The sequence below is a fragment of the Erythrolamprus reginae genome, chromosome 2 (genome assembly GCF_031021105.1).
Source record: "Erythrolamprus reginae isolate rEryReg1 chromosome 2, rEryReg1.hap1, whole genome shotgun sequence".
Taxonomy (NCBI): domain Eukaryota; kingdom Metazoa; phylum Chordata; class Lepidosauria; order Squamata; family Dipsadidae; genus Erythrolamprus; species Erythrolamprus reginae.
In genome coordinates this window covers 163,243,039-163,266,458 of record NC_091951.1, presented here as the reverse complement: position 1 = coordinate 163,266,458, position 23,420 = coordinate 163,243,039, and the positions used below count along the sequence as shown (strand labels likewise).

The following is a 23,420-nucleotide window of genomic DNA, read 5'->3' as shown; positions in this document are numbered from 1 at the left end:
ATGTAGGTAATGTATGTATGTACTGTATATAATTAATTTAATATAAATTCAACTAATACACAAACGAACGAACAAATAATCGGGTTCCCCGTCCCAGCTGATGGGGAATTGTAGATGTTGTACTCCCAACACTTCGAAGATCGTCAGTTTGAGAAAGTCTCAAGAATAGAACATGACAGCATTACACAGAAGAGAAGCAGATCGCCCCCCCTGGATCCCAACTCCGCTCCGTGGGAAGACGCCAGGAAGCCGCCTATTTCCTCCGCCCGGAACAAAAATGGCGCCCACAAGGGGGAGGCGCTTCCTCCTCCCCCAAGCAGCCAGTTCAGCTGCCCTTCTCAAAGATGGCGGAGGTGTGACACGTCAAAGGGCCGACGAGGGGGCCGGTTCCGGGTGAGAGAGGCAGCCGCGATGGCGACCACGGCCGCTGAGGCGGCAGCGCTGGACGCCCTGAAGCGCGGCGGGTCAGCGGCAGTCGAGTCCCTCTTCGAGAAGCACACGACGGCCGAGCTGAGAGGGGTGGAGCGACAGCTCCGCGCGGGCATAGAGGGGAAGCGCGAGGAGCTGCGGCAGATGGTCGGGGAGAGGTACCGGGACCTCATCGAGGCGGCCGATACCATAGCCGAGATGCGCCTCAGCGCCGAGCACCTCCTCGAAGCCGTGCGGGGGCTTCAGCAGCGACGGGAGCGCGGACGGGCCGCCGGACCTGCAGCGAGCGGCCAGCGCGAGGTGGGCGCTTTGCTGAGGGGCGGAGCTGGGGGGAAACGCTGCAGCCCGGAGGGTCCCGAGCGGCGGTGCGTTTGCGTGGAGGGACCGCGCGACAAGTTTGCCTTGCGCCCTGCACACGGAGGAGGGATTGGGTGGGTGAGTGGGTGGAGGGAGAGAACTTCACCTGTTGAATTGCTTCCCCGCTCGCCGTTTTCTTTGTAAAATACGGGACGTTAAAGCTCGGGACCCCTAATGCTGGGACAGCGGGAGAGTAAAAGGTGGAGGGTGATAAAGGAGAGGGGATGTAAAAGGGAGAAAGAAAGGAGAGAGGATTTGGAAGCAAAGGGTCACCCTTTTGCAGTCCTAAGAAGTGCTTTATTCATGGGTTTTAAATTGCTTTTAAATTGTTTTTTTTAGTTATCGTTTCCTGATTGTAAGCCGCCCAGAGTACTCCAGGAGTTGGGTGGCATATAAAATCAATCAATCAACCAACCAATAAAATAAAATAAAATAAAGTGCCTTGGCTCATAGGGATAGAAAATATATATATTTTGCAGCTATCTACGGTATCTTCCTTTTTTTAGAACAAGGGTCTCCAACCTTGGTAATTTAAAGACTTGAGGACTTCAACTCCCATTATTCCTCAGACAGCAAAGTTGGGAGTTGAAGTCCACAAGTCTTTAAATTGCCAAGGCTGGAGACCCCTGCTTTAGAATATTATACTGAGAGTTAGGGTAAATGTTTTTATTGGTAAATGTTGGTGACATTTAGCAATAGCATTTTAGATTTATCTACCTCTTCACAATGCTTTACAACCCTCTCTAAGCGGTTTACAGAGAGTCAGAATACTGCCCCCAACAATCTGGGTCCTCATTTTACCGAACTTGGAAGGATGGAAGGCTGAGTCAACCTTGATCCTACCGAGATTCGATCTGCCAAACTACTGGCAGCTGGTGATCAGCAGAAGTAGCTTGCAGTGCTGCACTCTAACCACTACACCACCGAGATTCAGTTTTGAGAATGGGTGCAACTCAGGTGGACTATGAGATATCATAAAACTGCATGCATGTTTCAAAAGTTTGCTCGTAGCACATTTATTAAAGAAAAGCACAAATGCCATATTGGTCCTCCCAAATGAATTTCCAAACAGGAGAAAAAGGATGCTCATGTGTGTCCCAAAGGTGCTTCTCCCCCCCCCCCCCCACAAAGCAACTGGACTTTCTTTGAAAACCTTTCACTTCTCATTCAAGAAGTTTCTTCAGCTCCGAAGAAGCTTGTTGGGTGAGAAGCTAAATATCTTCAAAGAAAAACCAGAAATTGCCACTTGGAAAAAAAAGCACCTTTCGGACAACCAGGACCTGGATGACTGAGAATCTTCATAGATGCTCTTGTGTGTTTCTATCTAGACAATGTGCCAGTCCCAGGAGAAGTTCTACTGTTTGGCAGCGCAAATTCAGCTTTTCTTGCAGATTCCAGAGAAAATCTGGAGTGCTATGGAATCTTCTCAGTATTTATCTGCCACTCGGCTCTATCTGTTATGCTGCCACCTCCGTGGTCTTCTGCAGTTGGATTCTTCGGGTACTCACTACAGCCCAATTCTGGCATGCTTTCCTATTCTTGCGCGACAAGTAGCAGCAGTTAGCCATTTCCGGTAAGCAGCTCGAGATACTTTTTCCAAACCCAGATCTTTTAATGTGGTTTATTGCTAGGATGCTTTCTTTTGAAAAAGAAAATGTTTTTCTGTCTTAGGAATTCAGATACTGACATAGTGTCAGAAGCAATGAAAGATGCATCTTAATTATCAGTAAGAGTCCTAAATAATAAGTGTCAATAAACTGTCCTAGACAGCTACTTTTATATAAAAGCTTTTTTGTAGTACTGTACATACAACTATATATTAAAACTCCCCCTGGTGTTTGACCTCATAACAGCAAAATCAACCATAACTTCCTGGTCTATGCATTATTTTATTTCATGTATTTATTAAAATAGCTCTTGTTCGCTCTGGCTTTTGCTCCATTGCACTTTCTTGGAACTGTTTATGTCAAACTTAGTGTTTTCTATACATACAGACTTTCAGCTCTCAGAATTTTCCAGCTACAGTGGCTGTAATTCTGAGAACTGAAAATCCATCCATTTGGATAGCACTAAAGATTATCAGCCAGTGACCAAGCTGGCAGGTTTTTTTCCACTTAATTGTTACTTTTGCTTTCAAAATAAAAGATTTAATAAATCTGAGTTTTTAATGTAAATTTTGCGTGGTTTTAGATAACCATTTTTTGTTTATGACACATGCTTTTAACTGTTTAAACTTCTATTGAATATTATAAATCTCCTAATATTTTGTATGTCTCTTTTAGGTCAACTATCTTGCAGGAGAGCAAATCACTTTTAAAATGCCGGACTGTTTCAGATCACGCAGTAGCAGAAGCTTTGTGCTCAGCCATGCTTCTTGAAGATAGCTCACCACGCCAGGCTCTTGCAGATTTCCTGCTGGCCAGAAAATCTGCAATTCAGCAACTTCTGAATCAACCTCATCATGGTCGGTACACATGTAGTGCTAACATTAGCTATTTGACCTGCTTTGAACCTGCAGGTTCCATGTATCCATTAATCTGGTCTTTATGGATATTTGCAGGTTCCCTCCCATGCTGAATAAATTGCGAAGATGTTTATTGGTATTAAAGTAGTGGCAGCTACTTTTTCCTTGAAAAAGTCTCCAACTTTTTCAGGGACTACTGTGGGTTGATTATTTTTTGCTCCCATATTAAGGCATTATATATATTTAAAATAAGATTAGGGTTACTGTATAGTGCTGTGATGGTGAACCTATGGCACATGTGCCATAGGTGGCACACAGAACCACCTCTACAGGCATATGAGCCAATGCCCAGGTCAGTTCCACCACATACCTCTTGCCGGCCAGCTGATTTTCAGGTCTCTGCCGGGAGATGCGCATTCATGTGCGGGGATGGAGTCACATGCCTATACGCAGGGTGGTGCCACATGTGCATGGGTTTGTGGTGCCTCCCTCCACAGCCCATGTTTAGTTACAGGAGGCTTCAGGGAGGGCTGCTAGCACAAAAATGGGGTCACGTGTGCTTGTGCAGGAGTAGGTGGTTGTGCTAGGGTTGTGCACGCATGCATGGGAGTTGTGCAGGCATGTGTGGGGGTGGAGAGTCACGCAGGGGTGGAACCTGAGTCCTTCGGGATTGGGTGGCATAGAAGTCAAACAAACAAACAAACGAATAAACAAATAAATAAATCATGTATGCATGCATGGAAATGGGCCTGCGGGGGCATTGCATTATGGGTGTTGGCATGGGTGTGTGCGTCGCGCGCGTGCTTTCAGCACACAAGGAAATAAAGGTTTGCCATTACTGATGCAGTGGATGAAAATTATAATGGAATGAATTCAGTCTAGGCTGCTAGTTCCTCAAGATAACATTTTAGTTATCAATTTTTCTAGAAGATGTTGCTGATCACTTAGCATTGTTTTCCTTTCATCTTTTTAGAAGTGTGGAAATTAATAATCAAATGACTGTTTTCTAATTGGTTGATGGTGTGTGGGGAAAAAAGTTATTATCCAGGAATATACTTATTTCTTGTTATTATACACTTTTCCCTTGAAGCAGATGCTTTGGTTGGATATGTATGTACAACTATTGATTGATTGATTTGATTTGGTTGATATGCCGCCCAACTCCCAGAGGACTTTGGATGGCTTACAGCAAAAACATTTTAAAACAGTTTAAAAGAACAATTTAAAACCCCTAATAAAAAACTACTGTTATAACCTACTATTATATATGATTATTATATGTATTTGTTCATTTTAAATCAGATGCAGGCATCAAAGCACAAATTTGTTCCTTGGTGGAGCTTCTAGTCACCACTCTGTATCAAGCCCACGCCCTCTTTTATAACCTGCCAGAGGGGACACCCTCAGATCCATCTCTTCCTTGTGGCTTGCTTTTCTTGACTTTGGAGACCATCACCAGCCAGCATTCAGCAGGTGAGTAGAATCACATACCATTGAATATTGCCTTGTCTCTTAAGCATCCAGTTTAATCATTAGTGATCTGATCTCTCTTTTTGCTGCAATTTTCTTTGGGAAAGGAGTCAGCATGTTGAAGGAAGAAACCAAGTTGAGTCCCTCTTTCAAATACTTGCCACCATCTGTCACAGAATTCCAGCCAACACTCAGAACTTTGGCACACCCCATAAGCCAGGATTGCCTTAGAGATACCCTTCAGAAATGGATCAGCATGTGAGTCTGTAAGGAACATATCTTGTTGGAAGTATTTGATATTGTGGCCTTCTTGGCAAATACATTGAATAGCCTCTTTGTAGGAATGAAATTGTAGTTAATGAAGATTGTTGTGGTCGACAAAAACATGGGAGCCTTGAATCTTGAAAGATGGAGAATTAAGCTTATACAGCAAAATGTTCAGCATCACAAACATTAGCTTGATACTATGTATAAAAAATTTTAAGACTCCATCCTGCTTAGTATAATTCAACAACCTCAAGCGTTGTTAGTCTTTATATTTCTGAATTCCCTTTTCCCAATTATTCTTAGAAAACAGGTAAAAGGCTGTTTTGAGTCACTTAGGCTTTTTGTCAATCATTACTTGTTCTTTTAGAATTATAAGAGGACTTGTATATTTACAAAGTTCTTGTCCCTATTACCCTATTTTGCATTGGATGTTCTGATTATCAGCACTATTTTCTTTCACATTGATTCATAATTACATGTACTGTAATGGGTGTGTGCTGTAACCTATACAATAAAGATAACAGTTTGTACAAACCTGTAAGTAGCCCTTAATAGAACTGTAATGGGAGTAAGGAAACTGCTTACCTATTCTCTGGAATTCTTTTTAGGTGCAATGAAGACATTAAATCTGGGATCACGGACTTACTGGTGTATGTGAAGAGCCTTAAAGGCTTGGCCAGGATCCGTGATGCCGTATGGGAGCTGCTTACCAGTGAATCTATGAGTCAGAACTGGGAAATGGTATGTCATCGGCTGCTTAATAAGCCCATCTCTTTCTGGGAAGATTTGCTACACCAGCTTTTTTTGGACAGGTTACAGGTAAGAGCTTGACAAAATTTAGCCAAGAAACAGGCTAGCAGATGCTTATAAAATAACATAAAACATAATGAATCGGTCTTTATTGCTTTGTTCCTCTAGATATGCTGTTCTTTCCCCACTTCTCTAAATTTAATTTAATTTAATTTAATTGACCTATATGCCGTCCAATCCCATAGGACTCAGGCTCTGTTTCATCCATGTTATAGTATGTCTAAATACCTTGTTTCTGACAGCTTCCTGGCTGCCAGTTTTGAAGCAAAAAAAAAATATCTGTCTTTTCATCTTGATCCTTTGGTTCCTGTTTTGAATACAAGAATAAAAAGGACCTTAGTGGGATGAGAAAGGGGCAGCTTCCAAGATTCCCGTATGCCAAATATTGTCTTGGTCTTATATTTTCCGCAGCCTCCAAAAATCATCTGTGTGCTCATGATTGGTATTGATCATTTGTCTCCCTGCAATGTCTTATTTTCCAGACTCTGACAAAGGAAGGATTTGATGACATCTCCAACAGCTCTGGTGAGCTGCTTCTTCTGACTGTGCAGGAACTTGAAGCAAAATTTGACTCTTCTAACCACGGCAAGCATATCCTATTTGAATGCAACATGGCCTCTTTCCTATGGTCAGAGAATCCTAATGACTTGCCACCAGATGCTGCCTGGATCAGTGTGGCAAACCGCAGCCAGTTCACTAACAGTGGATTGTCTATGAAGGCGCAAGCCTACAGCCCTAGTGTCCAGAACTTCTGCAGTGCACTAGATTCCAAGCTGAAGGCCAGGCTGGAAGACTTGCTGTCTTACTTGCCTTCCAGCTCCTCATCATCTGAAGATCCATTGCACGGACACTCCAAGAACTCTGCTTTTGACAGATTTGCTGACGCGAGCATAGTTGAAGAGCTGTTGCGCAGCCACTGCATTCGTTGTTCGGATGATTTGCTGGGCTGTGTTAGGGAAAAGCTGCACCTAGCTCAGGAGGTGCTCCAAAGGTGCACAGAGGGCTTGCATAACCCACAAATCAACACAGTTTTGTTTATGGCACGGCTTTGCCGGTCCCTAGGGGAATTGTGTCCACACTTGAAACAATGCATTCTGGGGAAATCTGGGTGCCCAGAAAATATCACAAGGGAGCTCTGGTCTTTGAAGAAGATGGGGAAAGGTAGAATGGAAGAAGTGAATCCCGTACAGGCTAAGTGGCAAGGATTAAAAGAACAACTATTTCAGGATAGCCTGTCTGCTTATCGGATATGGAGCACTGCTGCTGCTAAAGTGAGTGATTTTTGGAAGGGAGGGGGCAAGGAGATGCCTGCTGCCCATTTTGGGTGATGGCTAAAACGAGCTATTTATAAATTAATTTGCTTAACACACAAGTGCAAGGGATTTGGAGGCTATTGTTTTTGGCTGAAATATAACCGGCCGCTATAAAATAAGGAAATGCTTGGGAATTACAGGTAGCCCTCAACTTAGCAACCACAGTTGAGCCCAAAATCTCTGTTGTGAAGCAAGACATTTTATTGAGTGAGTTTTCTCCCATTTTAAAAGCCTTCATATTTGATTGCCACAAAATGAAGCTGCTACTTTAAATGTGAGTCATTCATGAAGCATGAAAAAATATTTCAAGATCAATGTACGCAGCAAACGAAATCTCATGCAAGCGTCCTTGTTTGTGTGATATTTGGACGATTTTTGTCTTTTTTTGCTTCTGCACATGCGCGGAAGCAAAGAAGTAGCCAAAAATCACCCAATTCTCGCATGTGCGAGCGTCATTGCATGAGATTTTGGCAATTTTTGCCATTTTTTTGCTTCAGTGCATGCACGGAAGCACAAAAGGTGAAAATCGCCCAAATCTACGCTTATGCGCATGAGATTTGGGCATTTTTCGGCTATTACTTTCCATGTGTGGAAGCAAAAAAAGGAGAAAATCGCCAGTATATTGCTGGTTATACATGTGCACGGCTGGCAACCTACTTGAGTTGCGCACCTGAGTGCAGATGACCTATTGGAGCTGCGCACCGGGTGCTGCCCACCCCTACTTCAAAGTCCAAATCACCTGCACAGCCAACCAGAGACAGCACCGCTCTTCAATCAACCCATGCAACTCTGCCCCCACCAGCAATTCACCTCCCTATGACCCTGACCTGAGGTAACCTCCCCATCACTAGACCCATCATCACAAGACTCAGTAATGACTCACACCTGATTCATCACAAGACGTCACTTGGCAAACTTACATCTGAAGCCCTTATAAACAGAAGAATACCGACACTGACCTCCCCTAAACTCCACTAAAGATGTTATACCTAGCTTGGTAACCAAGTGTTTGGAAACCAACCCACAAGCTCGGAGAATGAACCTTCACCCTGATACTACATCCGAGCTACAGATATTTGCCACAATCTCAAACTACCTGTGTGGCACTTTCCATAGAGAGCAAATATGCTGAGATTGCAAAATAGGAGAAGCAAGCTGATTATGCTTCTACATCCCCGTTTAGTTGCCTCCCAACACACTAAAGCTCGACAAATTGAGCCACAGGATAATTAACTCAGCACAGCTATTTTTTTAATGGAAGAAATTAAAATAGAAGTGGACAGATTAATATCCCAGAGATGCTTACTACATCCAAAAACCTTCACCTCCAAAAGTTGTTACTTTTGTTTAAGAGGTTTAAATATGATTCTTAAATATTTGATTCATTTGAAAGAAATATACCCTGAAATTAAACCAAAATTAGTTTTGTCTCATCTCTACCCACTAGTTCCTAGAAATGTATTCCTTCCTATCTATCCCAGGAATGCTGGCTCTAAAGAAAATATTTTGAAATTAGTAAGGGTGGGGACTGATGATGGGTAGAAAATGTCTACTTTCAAGCATTTCAAACCTGAAATACTTTTGTTACAGTTATGCATTGAAATTTAATGGGTTTAGGAAACGGAATTTTCTCTGCAACTATCCTGCTATTTAGTTTGTTTGCTTATGAATAAATCCTAGGTCCTTGTCCGGAACTTCACTGAGTCCTTGCTGAAAGAGGAAGCTGAAGCCATTCTGGCAACAGCCACCAACTGGGAAGAGAGTGAAATTGAAGAAGAGACGGAAAGTGGAAGCAGTATAAAATCCAAGATACGGCTCCCTGTCCAGGTAAAAAATATTTATACATATTTATGTGAGTGCTTTGGATGATATTCCTCAATAAATAAATGAACAAATATAATGTTTTTGACTAATTGTTTTTCTCTTTATCTAGTTTTAGGATATGTGGAGAACAGATCATATTTTAGGTCATATTTATGAAAAATATTAAGAACTTTCAAACAAGTTCACAAATTTTTAAGTACTGTTGTCTTAACAGTCTATATATAACTATAGTGTCATGAATGAGTATCATTCTTTTCTAAGTTGTAAATTTACATATAAGAAGTGAACTGATATCCAGAATTAACCAGTGGCCCAATTGCAGAACTGAATTTGAGTCCAGCTTTGCTTCCAATCTTCCTTGAAACTGGAAATTTCATAAAGTGCAATAATGATTCACAGATTTTCTTAAATATCCTTATAAAAAGCTTTGGATGACAACACTTCTGAAAATTGAAAACTGAAGAACAATTAATTGGCCCAGTTGTTAGTCTGAACTTTGAGATGAGTGAAAGCCAAAAAATGTCAAATTGTAAATCATCCTGTTACCTGAATGTTGCCATCAAATACGATTTGGACCAGAAGTGTTCCAGTCTTTAAGACTTCTGGACTTCAGTTCTCAGAATTCCCCAGCCAGCATGGGTGGAATTCAAGTTTACACAATCCTAGTTTGGACAATTTATGTGCCGGTACAACAGCATTCCATTATCAAACTGCAACATTCTTTACAGCCATCCTGGTGTGTCCAGTCCTTCCTCTTCAGCTTGTGTCAAGAAGTAAATCGAGTCGGAGGCCACACTCTTCCCAAGGTTATCTTGCAAGAACTGCTCAAGACCTGCATGACTGAAATATTAGCTGGCTATGAAAAACTATTAGAAGGGAAACAGGAGAAGGTATGTTCTTGGAGCTTGTGGTTGGTGGGGCATGAAATTTAAAAATAAGGGATCCCCCTGTGATCTACAGTGTTCTGAGGCACAATGCACCATAAGTGGCTCAGCATTGTGGTATTTGAGATAAAAGTGAATATACAAAGTTTTTTTTTAAATCATAAAATTATCCTGATAAGATTGCTATGAAATACTGTGATTATTGAACTGTTCATTTAAATTGAGTAGATAACTCATTCTAAAAGTTAAAATAAATTATCTACAATGTAAAAAAGACTAGACACTAGACTGAATGCAACTCTGGTTACAATAGCAATCTAAATATTGTTCTGTGAAATTGTCTGTTGATTATTTTATAGCCAGTATTACTGGCACATGTATTTCCTTATTCTGCTATTAGAGATATTAATCAGTGTAGCATGAGAGATATACAGGACTAGCTGCTGAATCTATTCAGATTTGAATATTAGAGGAGGGGTCCCCAACCTGTGGGCAGTGTCCCACTAATGAGCTGTGGCCTATTTGCAATTCCACTTGCACAAGCATTGGTGCTCGCAGCCTCATTTGTGCAACTGGTGGTGCCTGCCCCACTTGGTCACCCACCTCCCACACAAATGAAGCTGTGTGCACATGTGTGCCTGTCCCTTGCACAAAACCACTCCCTTTTCTACCCCACCCCCCAAAAGGTTGGGGAAGGCTGCATTAGAGCAGCTGTAGAGGAGATGCAATCAGGAGATGCATTAGCTCTGTTAGATGATTGGTGTGAATGTAGATAGAATTCTCCCCCTTCAGACATGTGAAAAGACCTTTGTTCAATGAGTGTATAGACATTCATTTCTGATATCCATGTACAGAAAGAAGGAAAGCTACCAATTACTCAGAACAGAGCTTTGCAACTACTGTATGATCTTCGTTATCTGAATATCGTCCTGACAACTAAAAATGAAGATATGAAAAGCAGCAGAAACAAGCATGATGCAAGTTAAGTATACTATAAAGTATTACTTGAATAAATTTACTCTTATTTTTATGCATTTAAAAATGTTGCTACATCCACTTTACTTTGAGACATAATATTTTGCAATACGTTTGTACACACAGATTCCAAGCAGTGCTACAATAATCTAAAATCTGTTGGACTTGAAACAGAACCTTTTTAAAAAGAGCATTCATTGTTTTTATCAACATAGTATGTAATTTTGCAGGTAGCCAACATTCAGGAACTGATTATCATATCTTCCTGATTTGTGACAGCCTGAACCAAAATTTCGGGAAATTAATTTGGTTGAAAGCTGACCAAAAGTAAATATTTTTAAAATGTCACTTTGGTGTAGGGCTCTAGAAAAATGGAAGGGAAAATACATCAAGATGATTAATTGGAAGACTCAAACATTTTTAATATCTCTATCTTTGGCTAATAGGTGTTCAGTACAAAAGTTCTTTCTGACTGCATTAAGGGAAAGAGCAGTGTTGGATTATCTTAATTCAAGACACAATATTTAACATTCCATTTCATAGTTGGACATTGTTTAATTTCACTAGGTTTGTATACATTGACTTATGATGGGAGTTTCCCCCATCTGGTAAAATGGATTTCTTTGCATAGGACTGCAAAGAGCCTTTGCCTAACCAAGGGGAGCAGTCCTTCAATATTGTAAATGAGATGATTTTTCTTTTGTTTCAGGATTGAGAAACAGATCGATGTTCTTGAGAGCTATATAGATCCTTTCGACTTAGATGTTTTTACTCCTCACTTAAATAGTAACCTTAATCATCTGGTACAACGAACTTCTGTAAGTTCAATTGGAGAGAATGTAGATTTTTCCAAGTAATTTTTATTGTCTTAGATCATATACACCTATTTATGTTGGTTAGAAGACTAATTTTCCAAGTAGGAAATGATACTACTAATTAAACAACTATTATATCCATAAACTCTGCAATGCATTTTGCTTTTATATACATGTAGTCCTCAACATACAACCATTACAGTTGTATGTCCTAATGGTCATATAACCATCCATTATTTGCAGCATTATTTTGTGGCATTTGTTAAGCAGATGCTAGTTAAGCAATCCCATTGCCAAGTGACTGGTTGTAAGTCAAGGACTACCTATGAATTCATAACCAAATCATATATTAAAAATGAAGAATGATATAGTAGTACAGATAGTCCTTGAATTACAATAGCAATTGGGACCTGAATTGTCATCACTGAGCGACATCAGGTAACTACATCACTTAACCTGCAGTTCCCATTGCCATTGTTAGTGAGGACTGTGTATCATTAAGCAAACCCCTCATAACTTACTACTGGCTTCCAACAATCAAAGTTGGTGGGGAAACTGGCAGATGTTCCAAGTTTGCAAGTAAGCTAACAAAATAGATCAGTGGCTGCTCCTTGAGTTAGCGTGAATGTGTAAATGATGAGAGAAAGTGCACAAGTCACCAGCCACATACCTTCAGAAGGCATGGTGCAAGCGTAGCAAAGTTCAAGATGTGTGAGATCGTGTGTGTGGCCACCACAAAGGGCCTGGGGGAGAGACTTACCCTTGTGTTCTTCTTTGCTGGCTGCTCCATTGACTTGGCTTGTGTGAAGCTGTATTAAAGTTTGTTGCAAAAATCAAAACCAGAAGCACACACAGATGACTGATTCAGCTGGATTCAATAACTTCTTTATAAACATAACAGATGAATTTACAATACTATTAGCAAATATTTCTTCACGTAAACACAAGCAGGAGTTAGCTTCATTTCAGCAGAGTACAGAGAAGACAGAGTGGGCAGAGTGCAGAGTGGACTGAGCCATGCCCAGCCTTAAGCTTAAGTTTTGATTCTCTGCACAGACTCAGAAATGGTTAGCTCCCATTGGCTGACTTAGTTGCTATGCCTATTCATTGGCTGACCTTGTTGCCATTGGCTCTCGCAGTTCATGAATATTTTAACATGGTGCAACTGTTGTAAATGCAAGCTGGTTGCCAAGTGCTCAGATTGTGATTGTGTGATCGTGGGGATGTTGGCATGGCCACAACTTTGAGGACTGTTGCAACCATCACTTGTTTAGCACCGTTGTAACTTGGAGCAGTTATGGAACAAATGGTCATTAACCAAGAACTACCTATATAGTGAATGGCTTATCATGATCATCTTTTAATTAAACAGTACAATGACTTTCAATTAACTAATGTTCTCATTAGAAATACTACCTTCCCTGAATAGCCATAAACAAGGAAACCCCACAAGGCTGAATAGATGTAGTCTGGGAAGATCATAGGCCACAGTATGTTCATCTTTAGAAACTCGTTTGTGTCACACAGCTCAAACAGGTAACACAACTGGGCGGAGAGATACTGTCGCTTATTCAGGCATTGTAGGTAATAATTACAGCACATTCTTTAAGATACGTGTATTCATCACTCTTTTTAATTTAACATGACTCTATAGTTGAATGGAGCTGAATGTTCTATTGAGACCAGGCAGTTCTTTTTCTGTCCTCTAGGTCCTGTTTGGCTTATTGTCAGGAACAGAGAATCAGTACACGAGTAGAAGCACTGCTTTAACGTCTCAAAAACTACATAACATCCTACCTCTAACTTCTAGCCAGATCAGGTAAGTGACTCAGACCTGTAAACAATAAAAAAACACGTTCTGTAAAAACCAAGGATCTGAAAGGGGAAAGCAATTAAATATCCCGTTTCTTCTTTTTAAGATTTGGATTGTTGCCTCTCAGCACATCAAGTTCTCGCAAGGCTAAACCTGTTCTGAGAAATACTGAACACGAAACTCAGGTTGGTTCCTTTGTTTCAGGGATGGGCAACTTTTTGACGCTAGTGGGTTTTGGGGGGGTCATTGGGTGGAGAGTTGCAATACTTGGTACTTGGGCTTAGTAGTTTAATAATTTAGCTTTTGTTTCAAATTGCGCTGCATCTATTTTAAGCCCAATGTTAGTTTTCATCTCAATTCAAAAATACGCTGCCAGTTTTCAGGAGCTATAAAGAGGATTTTCTGGCTGCAAAAAGGTGGTTTTGACGGAGTTTCTGAAGTTTAGCATCCATGCTGTCTACGACACTATACTGTTCTTCCTATCTCTTCTTAATGTTTAGCAGTAATTAATTTGGATTTGTATCACATTGTTTCAAGGATAGACAGGATGAATTGTGTAGCAAAATAACTGGACAGTAGAATGTACAGATATTTTGCTAGCTATGTTTTGCAGTGGAATTTATGTTTAATTTCCATTGTCTGGTTAGGACAGCAGACAAGAGATGGTGGGTTCTAGTATCACCTTAAGCACAAAAGCCTGCTGGGCGACAGAGCCATTCACTCTCTTAGCCCAACTCACCTCATAGGTTTTTTGTTGTGGGGTTATTATTAAAACAAATGTGGGATATAACCTATGTAACAGCAGCAATGTCTGTTTAACTGCCTTATAACTTTTATTCCAGTGTGATGTTGACCACTAATTCCTGAAGAAACTTTATTGGGGTATTGAAATACCGTGTGAATTGAAAGGCTTCTCTCCCCCATGCATAGGTTTTTGTAAAAAACTAACAGTCATACAGCTTTTTTCTATAGCGCATTGAACTTGAGACCTTTTGTCAAATTACCAGACTCAGAAAATGAATTCCTACTAAAACAGCCAACTGCACATTTTTCTTCCTGTGATAATGGAACCGATGCTCTCTAAAAAGAGCAGGTTCTTGATGCATGTTAAAATTTACTTGCTTTTCTGTGTTGCATTTTAATGTATTTTTAGAAAATGATTATATCGTTTCGTTAATAAGAGCCTCATAGTTATTTTTAATTCCACATACCTTAATTTTTTTTTTTAAATTGTAGATTTCTGTTACTGTGGGTGCAATAGTATAAATACATACTTTATCACCTCTCTCTCTCACACACACACACAAACATGCATGCACGCACACACACCTATAAATTTAATTTTCGACAGTGCAACTTTTGATTGCTTTCTGCTTAACCCTGAGTCTATTTCTTTGGGCTACTTTAGCAAAACCAAGCCCATTAATAATTACTAACCAGCTGCTTGCCAGGTTTTGACTTGGACTATATAGTCAGAGAAAGCTTTTGAATGTCTGCTTAATTGTGCATGTTTAGGCAATCAGCTGCTCTACAATTATTACCAACCATACTTTTCTATCATGTCCATTTTTGCCAATAAATTAAGGAATACAGTATAATGATTCTGACCTTTTGGAGATTCTTGAAAGAAATATTTTAAAAAATACTGACACTGGATTTTCTATATTAAAAGGTAGACCACTTTGGTTGGCCAAAGGCTGCAATATAGCTGAGCAAAAATTTGAGGGAGATTGGTTTATAAACTGATGTTTTAGTTCTTTCATTTGTTTTGTACCTCAGAATGACAGAAAACTGCTGTCCATTTTTAGCATGATAGTGAGGTACTAAGTCCTGCAAAAAGGGGGAATTTTAACATAAGGCATCAAAGCTGCAATTGCAGACTGCTTAACGCCCACTGAATTTCTCCTGGCAAACTTCAACTTTAAAACAACAACAACAACTCTATAGCGCTTTCAGAGAAGGGAGATATAATTTCTGTGTTGACCCTGCTGGCTATTGTGAATCTGAGCTCAAGTCTGTCTTCACATAGCTATAACCTCTTGCAAATAACAAAAAATGGTAAACTTTCATGGGGATATTGACTTTTCTTTTGTTAAAATTAATAGGCTCCAACCGCTGCCCTGATGAGAACGGAAGAGACGCTGCATCCTGGGTCCTTGTTCAGGCAACTGGCAGCAGAGGAGGAGGAGGACACAGCGGCACCATCTTTGTTTAAACTTGGCTGGCTCTCAAGCATGACCAAATAATTGAATAAATGGGAACTATCATGTTCTTGGCTTTGTAATGATAAAAGAATGTGTATGGTGTATGATTCACACCCCATTTTAGATTGATGCTCATGGATAAAATGTTTTGTACAATTAATCAGAGCGCCTAAAAATGCAAGATATGCAGCTTAGGCAGCTCTAGTTGATTGTTTTCTTTAAACAGCCAGTGTAATTAAGTCCATGACCAATAGAAAAGTTCCTGTGTCTATGTAAGTAATAAGGAAGCAAATGTTTGCACTTCAGTAATATAATCTCCCATTCTATCTCGTGGGAGTATTTTTTTAAGTGGCCTTAACACATAAAGACTTAACTTTTTAAAAGAGTAAGTTGCCATAAAACATATTCACTATTTATTGAAATAAAAAAAAAGACTTAGAAAACTAAACACAAATGTTGGAAAGGATTTTACATAAAGCATCGGTTACTAATAAACAGATTTAGAAGTTGGACTGGACTAATTATGCACTCCTATAATACAGATGTGGACTCTTAAGCACATCCCGACACGTTAGCTCTCCACCCTTAACCAGTCTCCAGAACAATCCTATAAAAATGACTCCAAAGCTCCCTTTGCATTGCAATAGTGCAGCAAACCACAAGTAAACAACTACCTGCTGACCTGTTATTCCAAGTACAGATTGAAAAGGCAACAGGCATTTTGTGCAATTTTAACAATTTCTTTTTTAAAAGTTGAAATATCACAGAGTGCTGTCCCCCCTTCACAGAAGGCAGAGAGCTGCTAGGCTCATCATGTTGGAGGACGGTCCCTGTTCTGTAAGCTGTGGAAGTGCGCCTCCTTCAGGATCTGGTTGATGTGGAAGTAAGGACCTTGGCATAGTGCGGACTGCTCGTGGAAAGGCTGAGGAGGCGTCACAGGACTTGATCCTGGCATTATCTGGGGTAAGCTGGTGTCTGTCCCAATAGCTCTATCAGGACTGCTTATGTTGCTATTGCTGCTGCTGCTATAGCTGCTGGTACTGCCACTCTCACTGCTGGAAGACTGTGGAACAAGACACACAGGGAAGCTGGTCATCATAACTGGTTAAAAGCAGACATTTTTATATCTCAAGCAGACATTTTTCTGGAGGTCTCCAGAAACTTGATCATTCTGTTTCTATGGGGAAACATTGTACTAAGCAAGTTAAACATGCAGGTCCAACAATATAAACTAATTTTCTGTACTTTCAATTCCACTAACGGAAAAAAACCTTACCTTACTACAAATCCCAAATGTCATATTTATACTTTCAAGTAATAGAATATTTGATAATTCAGCAATCTTAAGCACCACACTATGTTAAATATAAAACTGAACTGTTTTGAGTCTGTCTCACTATCCATCTGTCACTGTTATCTGCCACTGTAAACATCATGAAGCAAAGTACAGTTGATTCCTCAGCTGATTGATTGTCCTTGATACCGAAAACTGAATTCAAATAGTTAATGTTACACCTTCACATAAATAGAAAATTTTAAGAGCTCCACTAATATAATGTTCCTTGATAGTGTAAATTATGTTTAATACTGGAAGCATTCATTCATGTACACACATAATGCCAGCTGCCAGGAAGATAACAGGCACCTCCCTTATAGGCAGAGAGAATGCCAGCTGCCTGCCTCATTCTATCATTTTTATAATTTTCCACAGCACTCCTACTTACTAAGCAATGGCCAAATGGTGACATCAGAGAAAACCAAAATGAAAGATACTGGCTGGATTAACACATCACAGTGAACCATAATGCTTTACCTGAACAAATTTAGGTAATGAAAAGTTAGTTGGGGGAAAGATCAAAAGCAACATGAGAAAATATTATTTTATCGAAAGAGTAGTAGATCCTTGGAACAAACTTCCAGCAGACGTGGTAGATAAATCCACAGTAACTGAATTTAAACATGCCTGGGATAAACATATATCCATCCTAAGATAAAATACAGAAAATAGTATAAGGGCAGACTAGATGGACCATGAGGTCTTTTTCTGCCGTCAGACTTCTATGTTTCTATGTTTCTAGATACCATGTTGCTGCTGTTTAAGATACTAGACCTGAATATGAATATACAATTGAGTTTCTGATGAAAATCACTTTGAAAGCTGCCTTTCATTATAGAACAAGAAAACACAAAACCATACATGTTCAAAATTCACATTTGAAAGAAAAGCTTATGAATCAACATCAAATGCAAAAGGACTATTTATTTTAATGTAAACAAAACTAACAAACTAAATTATATGCTTCGTCCCAAAAGGGTCAGTACACTGCAATTCACTCTTAGTTGTGGGGAATATTACTAATCATGCCTGAGCGTCTAAATTAATCTCTAGAGATCCTTGCTGGGAGAGAATAGTGCAAACACACAGTGTCAAACTGGCTTTCTTTTCACAGCAGACATGCCAAACAAATTATGATCAAAATGGCTGGTACTATCCTTAACATTTTCAAGAATGTTGCACAAGGCATGGTAAGCCAAGGCATTCATATTAAAATGTGGTATGTAAAAGTTCTGGTTCACAAAAGTCCTGAGAACTGGCAAAGCGACTGAAACAAAATTTAAGAGGAATAAATTATAAGTAGCCCAAATTAGCAAGCATAATGTAAGAAGGAAAACTGAATCAAATTTGTGAGACTAAGAGAAAGCGGAAGGATACAATAGATTTGAACAAATGAGATTTAATCTTCAGAGGTGGAATTGATGAACACAAAGATCACAATGATGGAAGCAAAGATGCAGGCCAGATTATGAGTGACTGGACTAAAATATATTTCAGAAAACAGAGTGCTGCATACAAAAGTAGCCACTGGTGACATTTGTATGTTATGTTTCTCTGAATTTTGGCAGTGTCACAACTAGTGATAAATTTGAAGAAAATTTGCAACATAATGAATGGGATCTTTTAGGTAATGTGAATAAGATGAGAACATACTAGAACTAATAACTGCCCATTTGGGGATACGAATAAATAAGAATGGATATTAGTGTGTATCCACTTAAAAAAGATATGTTGAAAAGTATGAGTGCTTTGTTTATGATGAATACAAGGAAAGTAGTGAAAGATAAAAGATAATAAGAGTTCTGAATGTGGGAGAGATCCTTTTTCGTAGAATCTGAATGGTGAACCTTGGGAAATAATGAAAATTTTAAAATATTCCAAAGCAGCAAATTTTATAGCAAAAAAAAAAAATACATGAAGAGAAAATGCAAATCCAATATTGAGAAGTATTAGAGACAGATTAATCTTCCAATTAACTGACAAAAGAAAGAAAGGACATAAGGAAAGATTTGGAAGCAGCTTGTAACAGATGGAGGAGAAATATGTTACAGGGCCCAAGAATAATATATTTATGCTAATGAGACCCACAAAAAAAAAACACTTATGAGGGAACAAAGTGAATTTTAGATATGCTATGTGATGCAACAAGGAATACAGAACTGAAAATTAATGTATTTAACAATCATGTATTTGTTATACAGTTGACAAAAAAAACAATGAAATTGTGTACCTGAGGAAATATTTACCAAGAAGGGATAATGATGAAAATTTAAAGCAAACAAATATTGGTAAAAAGGCAGTGGATAGTACACAATGAATTGCAAGAAATATTTGTGAAAAGAAACAAAAATGGTTTGTAGAAGAGCTTATCCTGAAAGGGAACATCATGACAAAATGAATATAAAAATACTTTAGCTACAAAAAAGTATTTACTCTCTCTGTTAATAGGATAATATATTAACTGCCAACGCAAAACTATATTGAAACAATCTTACCTCTGTATCCCAAGAATCCTGAAAGACAGCATTTCGGCTACCACGTTTAGTTTCTGGAACTGGCCCATCCTCCTCTATGCCATTTCGTCTCCTCTTCCTGCAGCAAAAATTGAAGAGCATAATATTAGCTCAGTATACTTTTAGAAGATACAATTACAGCTAACACACCTGTTTAAAATTATTCATTTTAATCTGCCCATCCTACAAAGATATCAGCAATTAAACCCAGAAGAAAGCTATATCAAAAGGTGAAATTCATCCTGTAAAGTAGTGGCTCCCAATCTTTCCAGATTGGTGGCTTGGGCCAATGTGGGGTGTGTGCATGTAACAGCCACATGCGCGTGAACAGCTCCATTTCTGCAAACTGCATGACTGCATGCCCTTCACTCATGGAGCTGTGCGCACAAGGAGTGTGCTTGCATCACGCACAAAGGTCCAATTGCATGAGTGGCAGACACTTGCGCTCGTGCGCAAAACTCCACTTACGCGAGTGGGGGGCGCTTGGCTCGCACATGAAGCTCCACTTGCGCAAGTGCCCTCCGCTCATGCGAGTGGATTCCTTGCCCGTTTCTCCTGCTGCCCGGTTTTAAAAAGACTGGAAGTGGCCTGCGGCCTGGTAGTTGGGGACCCCTGCTGTAAAGCATCTTTCATTATCCTATTCTAGTTTATACATCATCTACAGATTGATTATATTTTAAAGTTAAAGCTTAAACTTCATCTAGAGGCTTAGAAATCTCAATGCACTACTCAAAGAATCATCTCAGTAGTAACCATTTTTAAATGAAACGTATCCTGAACGTCTGGCAATGAAAAATAGTTACAGATAGTTCTCAACTTACAATTGTTCGTTTAGTGACTATTCAAAGTTACCACAGTGCTGAAAAAGTGACTTACAACCATTGCAGCATCCTGGTGGCCATAGAAACAAATTTTGGATGCTTGGCAACTGGCTCATATTATGGTTTCAGTATCCTGGGATCACGTGATCATGTTTTTCAATCTTCAAACAAGAAAGGTCAATGGGAAAGCCCGATCCACTTAACCATATTACTAAAAATTGCAATGATTCACTTAACAATTGTGGCAAGAAATGTCACTATTGTAGTCATAAGTTGAGAATTACCTATATATTTCTCATCCTAATGGTCTTCCATTAGATTACATCATGTCAGCAGTTCAAGATGGATATAATAAGAGTTATTTTAAGTCCAAAGCAAACACGTTTTGAGGAAACAATCTGTTTATAAATGAACATAACGTTCATATGGATATTCTTTAAGATGTCCTTTGTTAAAGACAATGCTCAAAAGCATCAATATTTTTCAAACAATATTTCATCAGAGTTCAAAAAATAAAGAGGATTATTCATAAGCAAACATTCTTTAGATTCTCTAAAAAGACTGAAGCAAGTTGAAAAGTTACACTGGAGCCTTAAAAGGTTTGATAGAAATATAAAAAACATGTTGACCTATTTATTCAATCCTTCAATTTGAGGGTATTTCTTTGTCTGGTTTATATACAGTTATTGTATGAGAATATTTTTTTTCTAAGTGAGATATTGTCATTTTGAAAATTATTTTCCAGTTATGAACATTGACCCATAACATATTGAATAGACCCAATGACTATTTTTTCCTGGGGTTTCTCCAAATATGCAACCATGATAAATTCTATCAAGCTGTACAAAATCTTACTATCAGACAATGAACCAATAAAGCAGTATATTGTGATTTGTAACAGGCTTCAGGTTTTGACAGAAATGTATTTACAAGTATTGTTTATTTGGGCTTAATGAGCTACAAACATATACATATTCTCATAAATAATATCAGAGAAGCACAGCTGCTAAATACTGGATATTTAGGATTCCTATGCAAGACTATAAACCCTATCTCAATTTTAAATCTCAACTCAGCCATAAATTCACTGGGTGGCTTTTAGAAAAAATTGCAAAGCCTTCTACATTCAAACGTTTACATCTGGTAAACTTTATAATAATTATTCAAGGCCGGTTTTACAAGGCCTTAAAGAATGGCTGAGAAAGCTATTAAGAGATAAGATTGGCTTCTGAGAAATTTCAGGGTCAAATTTCCACTCTGCCATCAGGCATCAGGTTGACAGAAGGATCTCTGCTCAATCATAATTTTGTGAAGTAATCTACCTGCTAGTGTTCCTGCAAAAAAAATAAAAAAAAATAAAGAGTATATCCCAGCCTAAACAGCAGTCCAAAGGACAACCAAAACACACAGTACCCTGGATTGTTACACACACACACACACACACACACACACACACACACACACAGAGTATATATATGTAAACTTGTTTGTTATATATATATTGTTATGACTGAAATAGATCTATAGTAGTCTCCCTTCCTTTTCATTATCAGCAAAAATATGTCACATACATACATATAATATATATGTGTAATATGTTTATATATATACACACATGTGTGTAACATTTTGTATGTTCAAGTCTTTCCCCATGTAAGATTAAGTGTGTCTTTGAGATGTTTTGACGAGATCACATTCGTCATCTTCAGGCTGGTGTTAGCTTTGTGCTGGTGTGAATAAATGTTAATAAATTAATATTCGCACCAGCATGAAACCAAAAACACCAGGCGAGTGTGATCTTGTCAAAACATCACAAAGACACTCTCAATCTTACATGTGAAAAGACCCCAACACACCAAAACTTACATACCTATACCTGTGAAAATCTACAAAAAGGTATGGTATGGCTAGCTGACAAGAGTATAATAAGCTCGAAATAGATCTAGTCTCCCTTTTCACTTATCAGCAAAAATGTGTCTCTCTTTCTCTCTCTGACACACACACATACATGTATGCATGTATATGTGAGTGTGTATATGTGTGTAATTTTTTCCTACTCTCCATTTTGAATTCAGCACACACATAATACAATATAATATCTATAATATTTTTGCTGATAATGAAAATGAAGGGAGACTAGTATAGATTTATTTCAAGCTATTTTGCTGTCATGAACTAGCCATACCCTTCCTGGGATTCAAATCTCGGCAGCCTGCGTATAAGGCAGTAAACTTTAACGTCTAAGCCACAGGCTCTCTTCCTATCAGCTTGAACCAAGGAAGAGTTATATATGTTTTTTTCCCCTGCCGATAATACACACACACACACACACACACACACACACGTTACGAAACGAAAGATGGGAAATAGAGAAAAATGTCTGTTGCCTATTTAACCCGCCGGCCCCAACCCGCGTCTCAACGAGATGGCCCCGTGTTAACCTTCCACCATTCCCATCGCGGAATACACGCGTTTGTACCCCACTTCCCAGATTCCCCAGCCAGCTAAATAAGGAGCGAGGCGCCTGTAGGTGGACGACTGGGGAAACCGGTCGCTCCGACAGCTGAGGAAGGCAGGCAACCCAGGTTTCCGGCCGCAAGTCGCAGCTGACGCGAAGGCTGGAGGCCCCATCCACGGCCATGACCACACAATCGCCTTTAGGAGCCCCTCCGCTGGCCGGGCCTCCCTCGGGCCCTTTTCCCTGCTTCGGGTCGCCTTCGCCCTCCTTCGGGTTTTCGGTCCGCGACTGCCTCAGGCTCCCCCCACCCGGCCCTCCCCTCCCCCGAGGCCGCCCCGTTTTTCCGCGGTCGCTCACCTCTGTTTTGCTCCTCGGTCGCCGGGCAGCGGCCCCCGGCAACTCATGGCCGGGCTGGGCCCCAGTCGGCTCGGAGTCCAATCGGCGAAGAACGACAAGCAGGCCGCCCGCGATCCGGCTCCTAAACAACCTTCTCCCTTACTCCCCCCACCTCTTCTTTCTCTCAAGCCCAGCAGAGTCCGCTTCCGGTGTGCACGCCTCCTGCGCAAGCGCACGAAGCAGCACGCCCGGGGACCGCCTCTCGCCCGGAGACGCTCTCGCCTTTGGCTTGCCCACCCTCCCGAAGCCGTGACTCTAGAGCGCATGTGCA

At 39.9% G+C, this 23,420-nt stretch overlaps 2 protein-coding genes across 2 annotated transcripts; one reads left to right on the top strand and one right to left on the bottom strand.

Annotated features, from left to right (window-relative positions):
• Positions 1 to 332: 332 nt before the first annotated feature.
• COG1 (component of oligomeric golgi complex 1) lies at positions 333 to 15,716 on the top strand. The gene is made up of 14 exons (XM_070740246.1): positions 333 to 729; positions 2,115 to 2,359; positions 3,069 to 3,250; positions 4,553 to 4,723; positions 4,828 to 4,978; positions 5,596 to 5,806; positions 6,280 to 7,068; positions 8,791 to 8,937; positions 9,663 to 9,824; positions 10,673 to 10,800; positions 11,503 to 11,611; positions 13,318 to 13,427; positions 13,528 to 13,606; positions 15,527 to 15,716. Exons 1-14 carry the CDS (start codon positions 412 to 414, stop codon positions 15,665 to 15,667), a joined length of 2,943 nt encoding a protein of 980 aa, XP_070596347.1. The 5' UTR covers positions 333 to 411; the 3' UTR covers positions 15,668 to 15,716.
• Positions 15,717 to 16,015: 299 nt separating this feature from the next.
• Positions 16,016 to 23,383, bottom strand: VCF1 (VCP nuclear cofactor family member 1). Its single transcript, XM_070740253.1, has 3 exons — positions 23,111 to 23,383; positions 19,457 to 19,553; positions 16,016 to 16,688 (listed from the first exon to the last, which is right to left on the bottom strand). The coding sequence occupies exons 1-3, from the start codon at positions 23,155 to 23,157 to the stop codon at positions 16,437 to 16,439; spliced, it is 396 nt and encodes a 131-aa protein (XP_070596354.1). The 5' UTR covers positions 23,158 to 23,383; the 3' UTR covers positions 16,016 to 16,436.
• Between the last annotated feature and the right edge of the window lie 37 nt (positions 23,384 to 23,420).

Bases quoted from the DNA above. Each gene is read 5' to 3' on its own strand.
- COG1 (XM_070740246.1), top strand. From the start codon at position 412: ATGGCGACCACGGCCGCTGAGGCGGCAGCGCTGGACGCCCTGAAGCGC. The intron at 3,251-4,552 runs GTCGGTACACAT...ATTTTAAATCAG, and splicing joins TCTGAATCAACCTCATCATG to ATGCAGGCATCAAAGCACAA. The intron at 13,428-13,527 runs GTAAGTGACTCA...CTTCTTTTTAAG, and splicing joins CTAACTTCTAGCCAGATCAG to ATTTGGATTGTTGCCTCTCA.
- VCF1 (XM_070740253.1), bottom strand. From the start codon at position 23,157: ATGAGTTGCCGGGGGCCGCTGCCCGGCGACCGAGGAGCAAAACAGAG. The intron at 19,554-23,110 runs GTGAGCGACCGC...TTTTTGCTGCAG, and splicing joins GACCGAGGAGCAAAACAGAG to GAAGAGGAGACGAAATGGCA. The intron at 16,689-19,456 runs GTAAGATTGTTT...CTTGTTCCACAG, and splicing joins AGGATTCTTGGGATACAGAG to TCTTCCAGCAGTGAGAGTGG.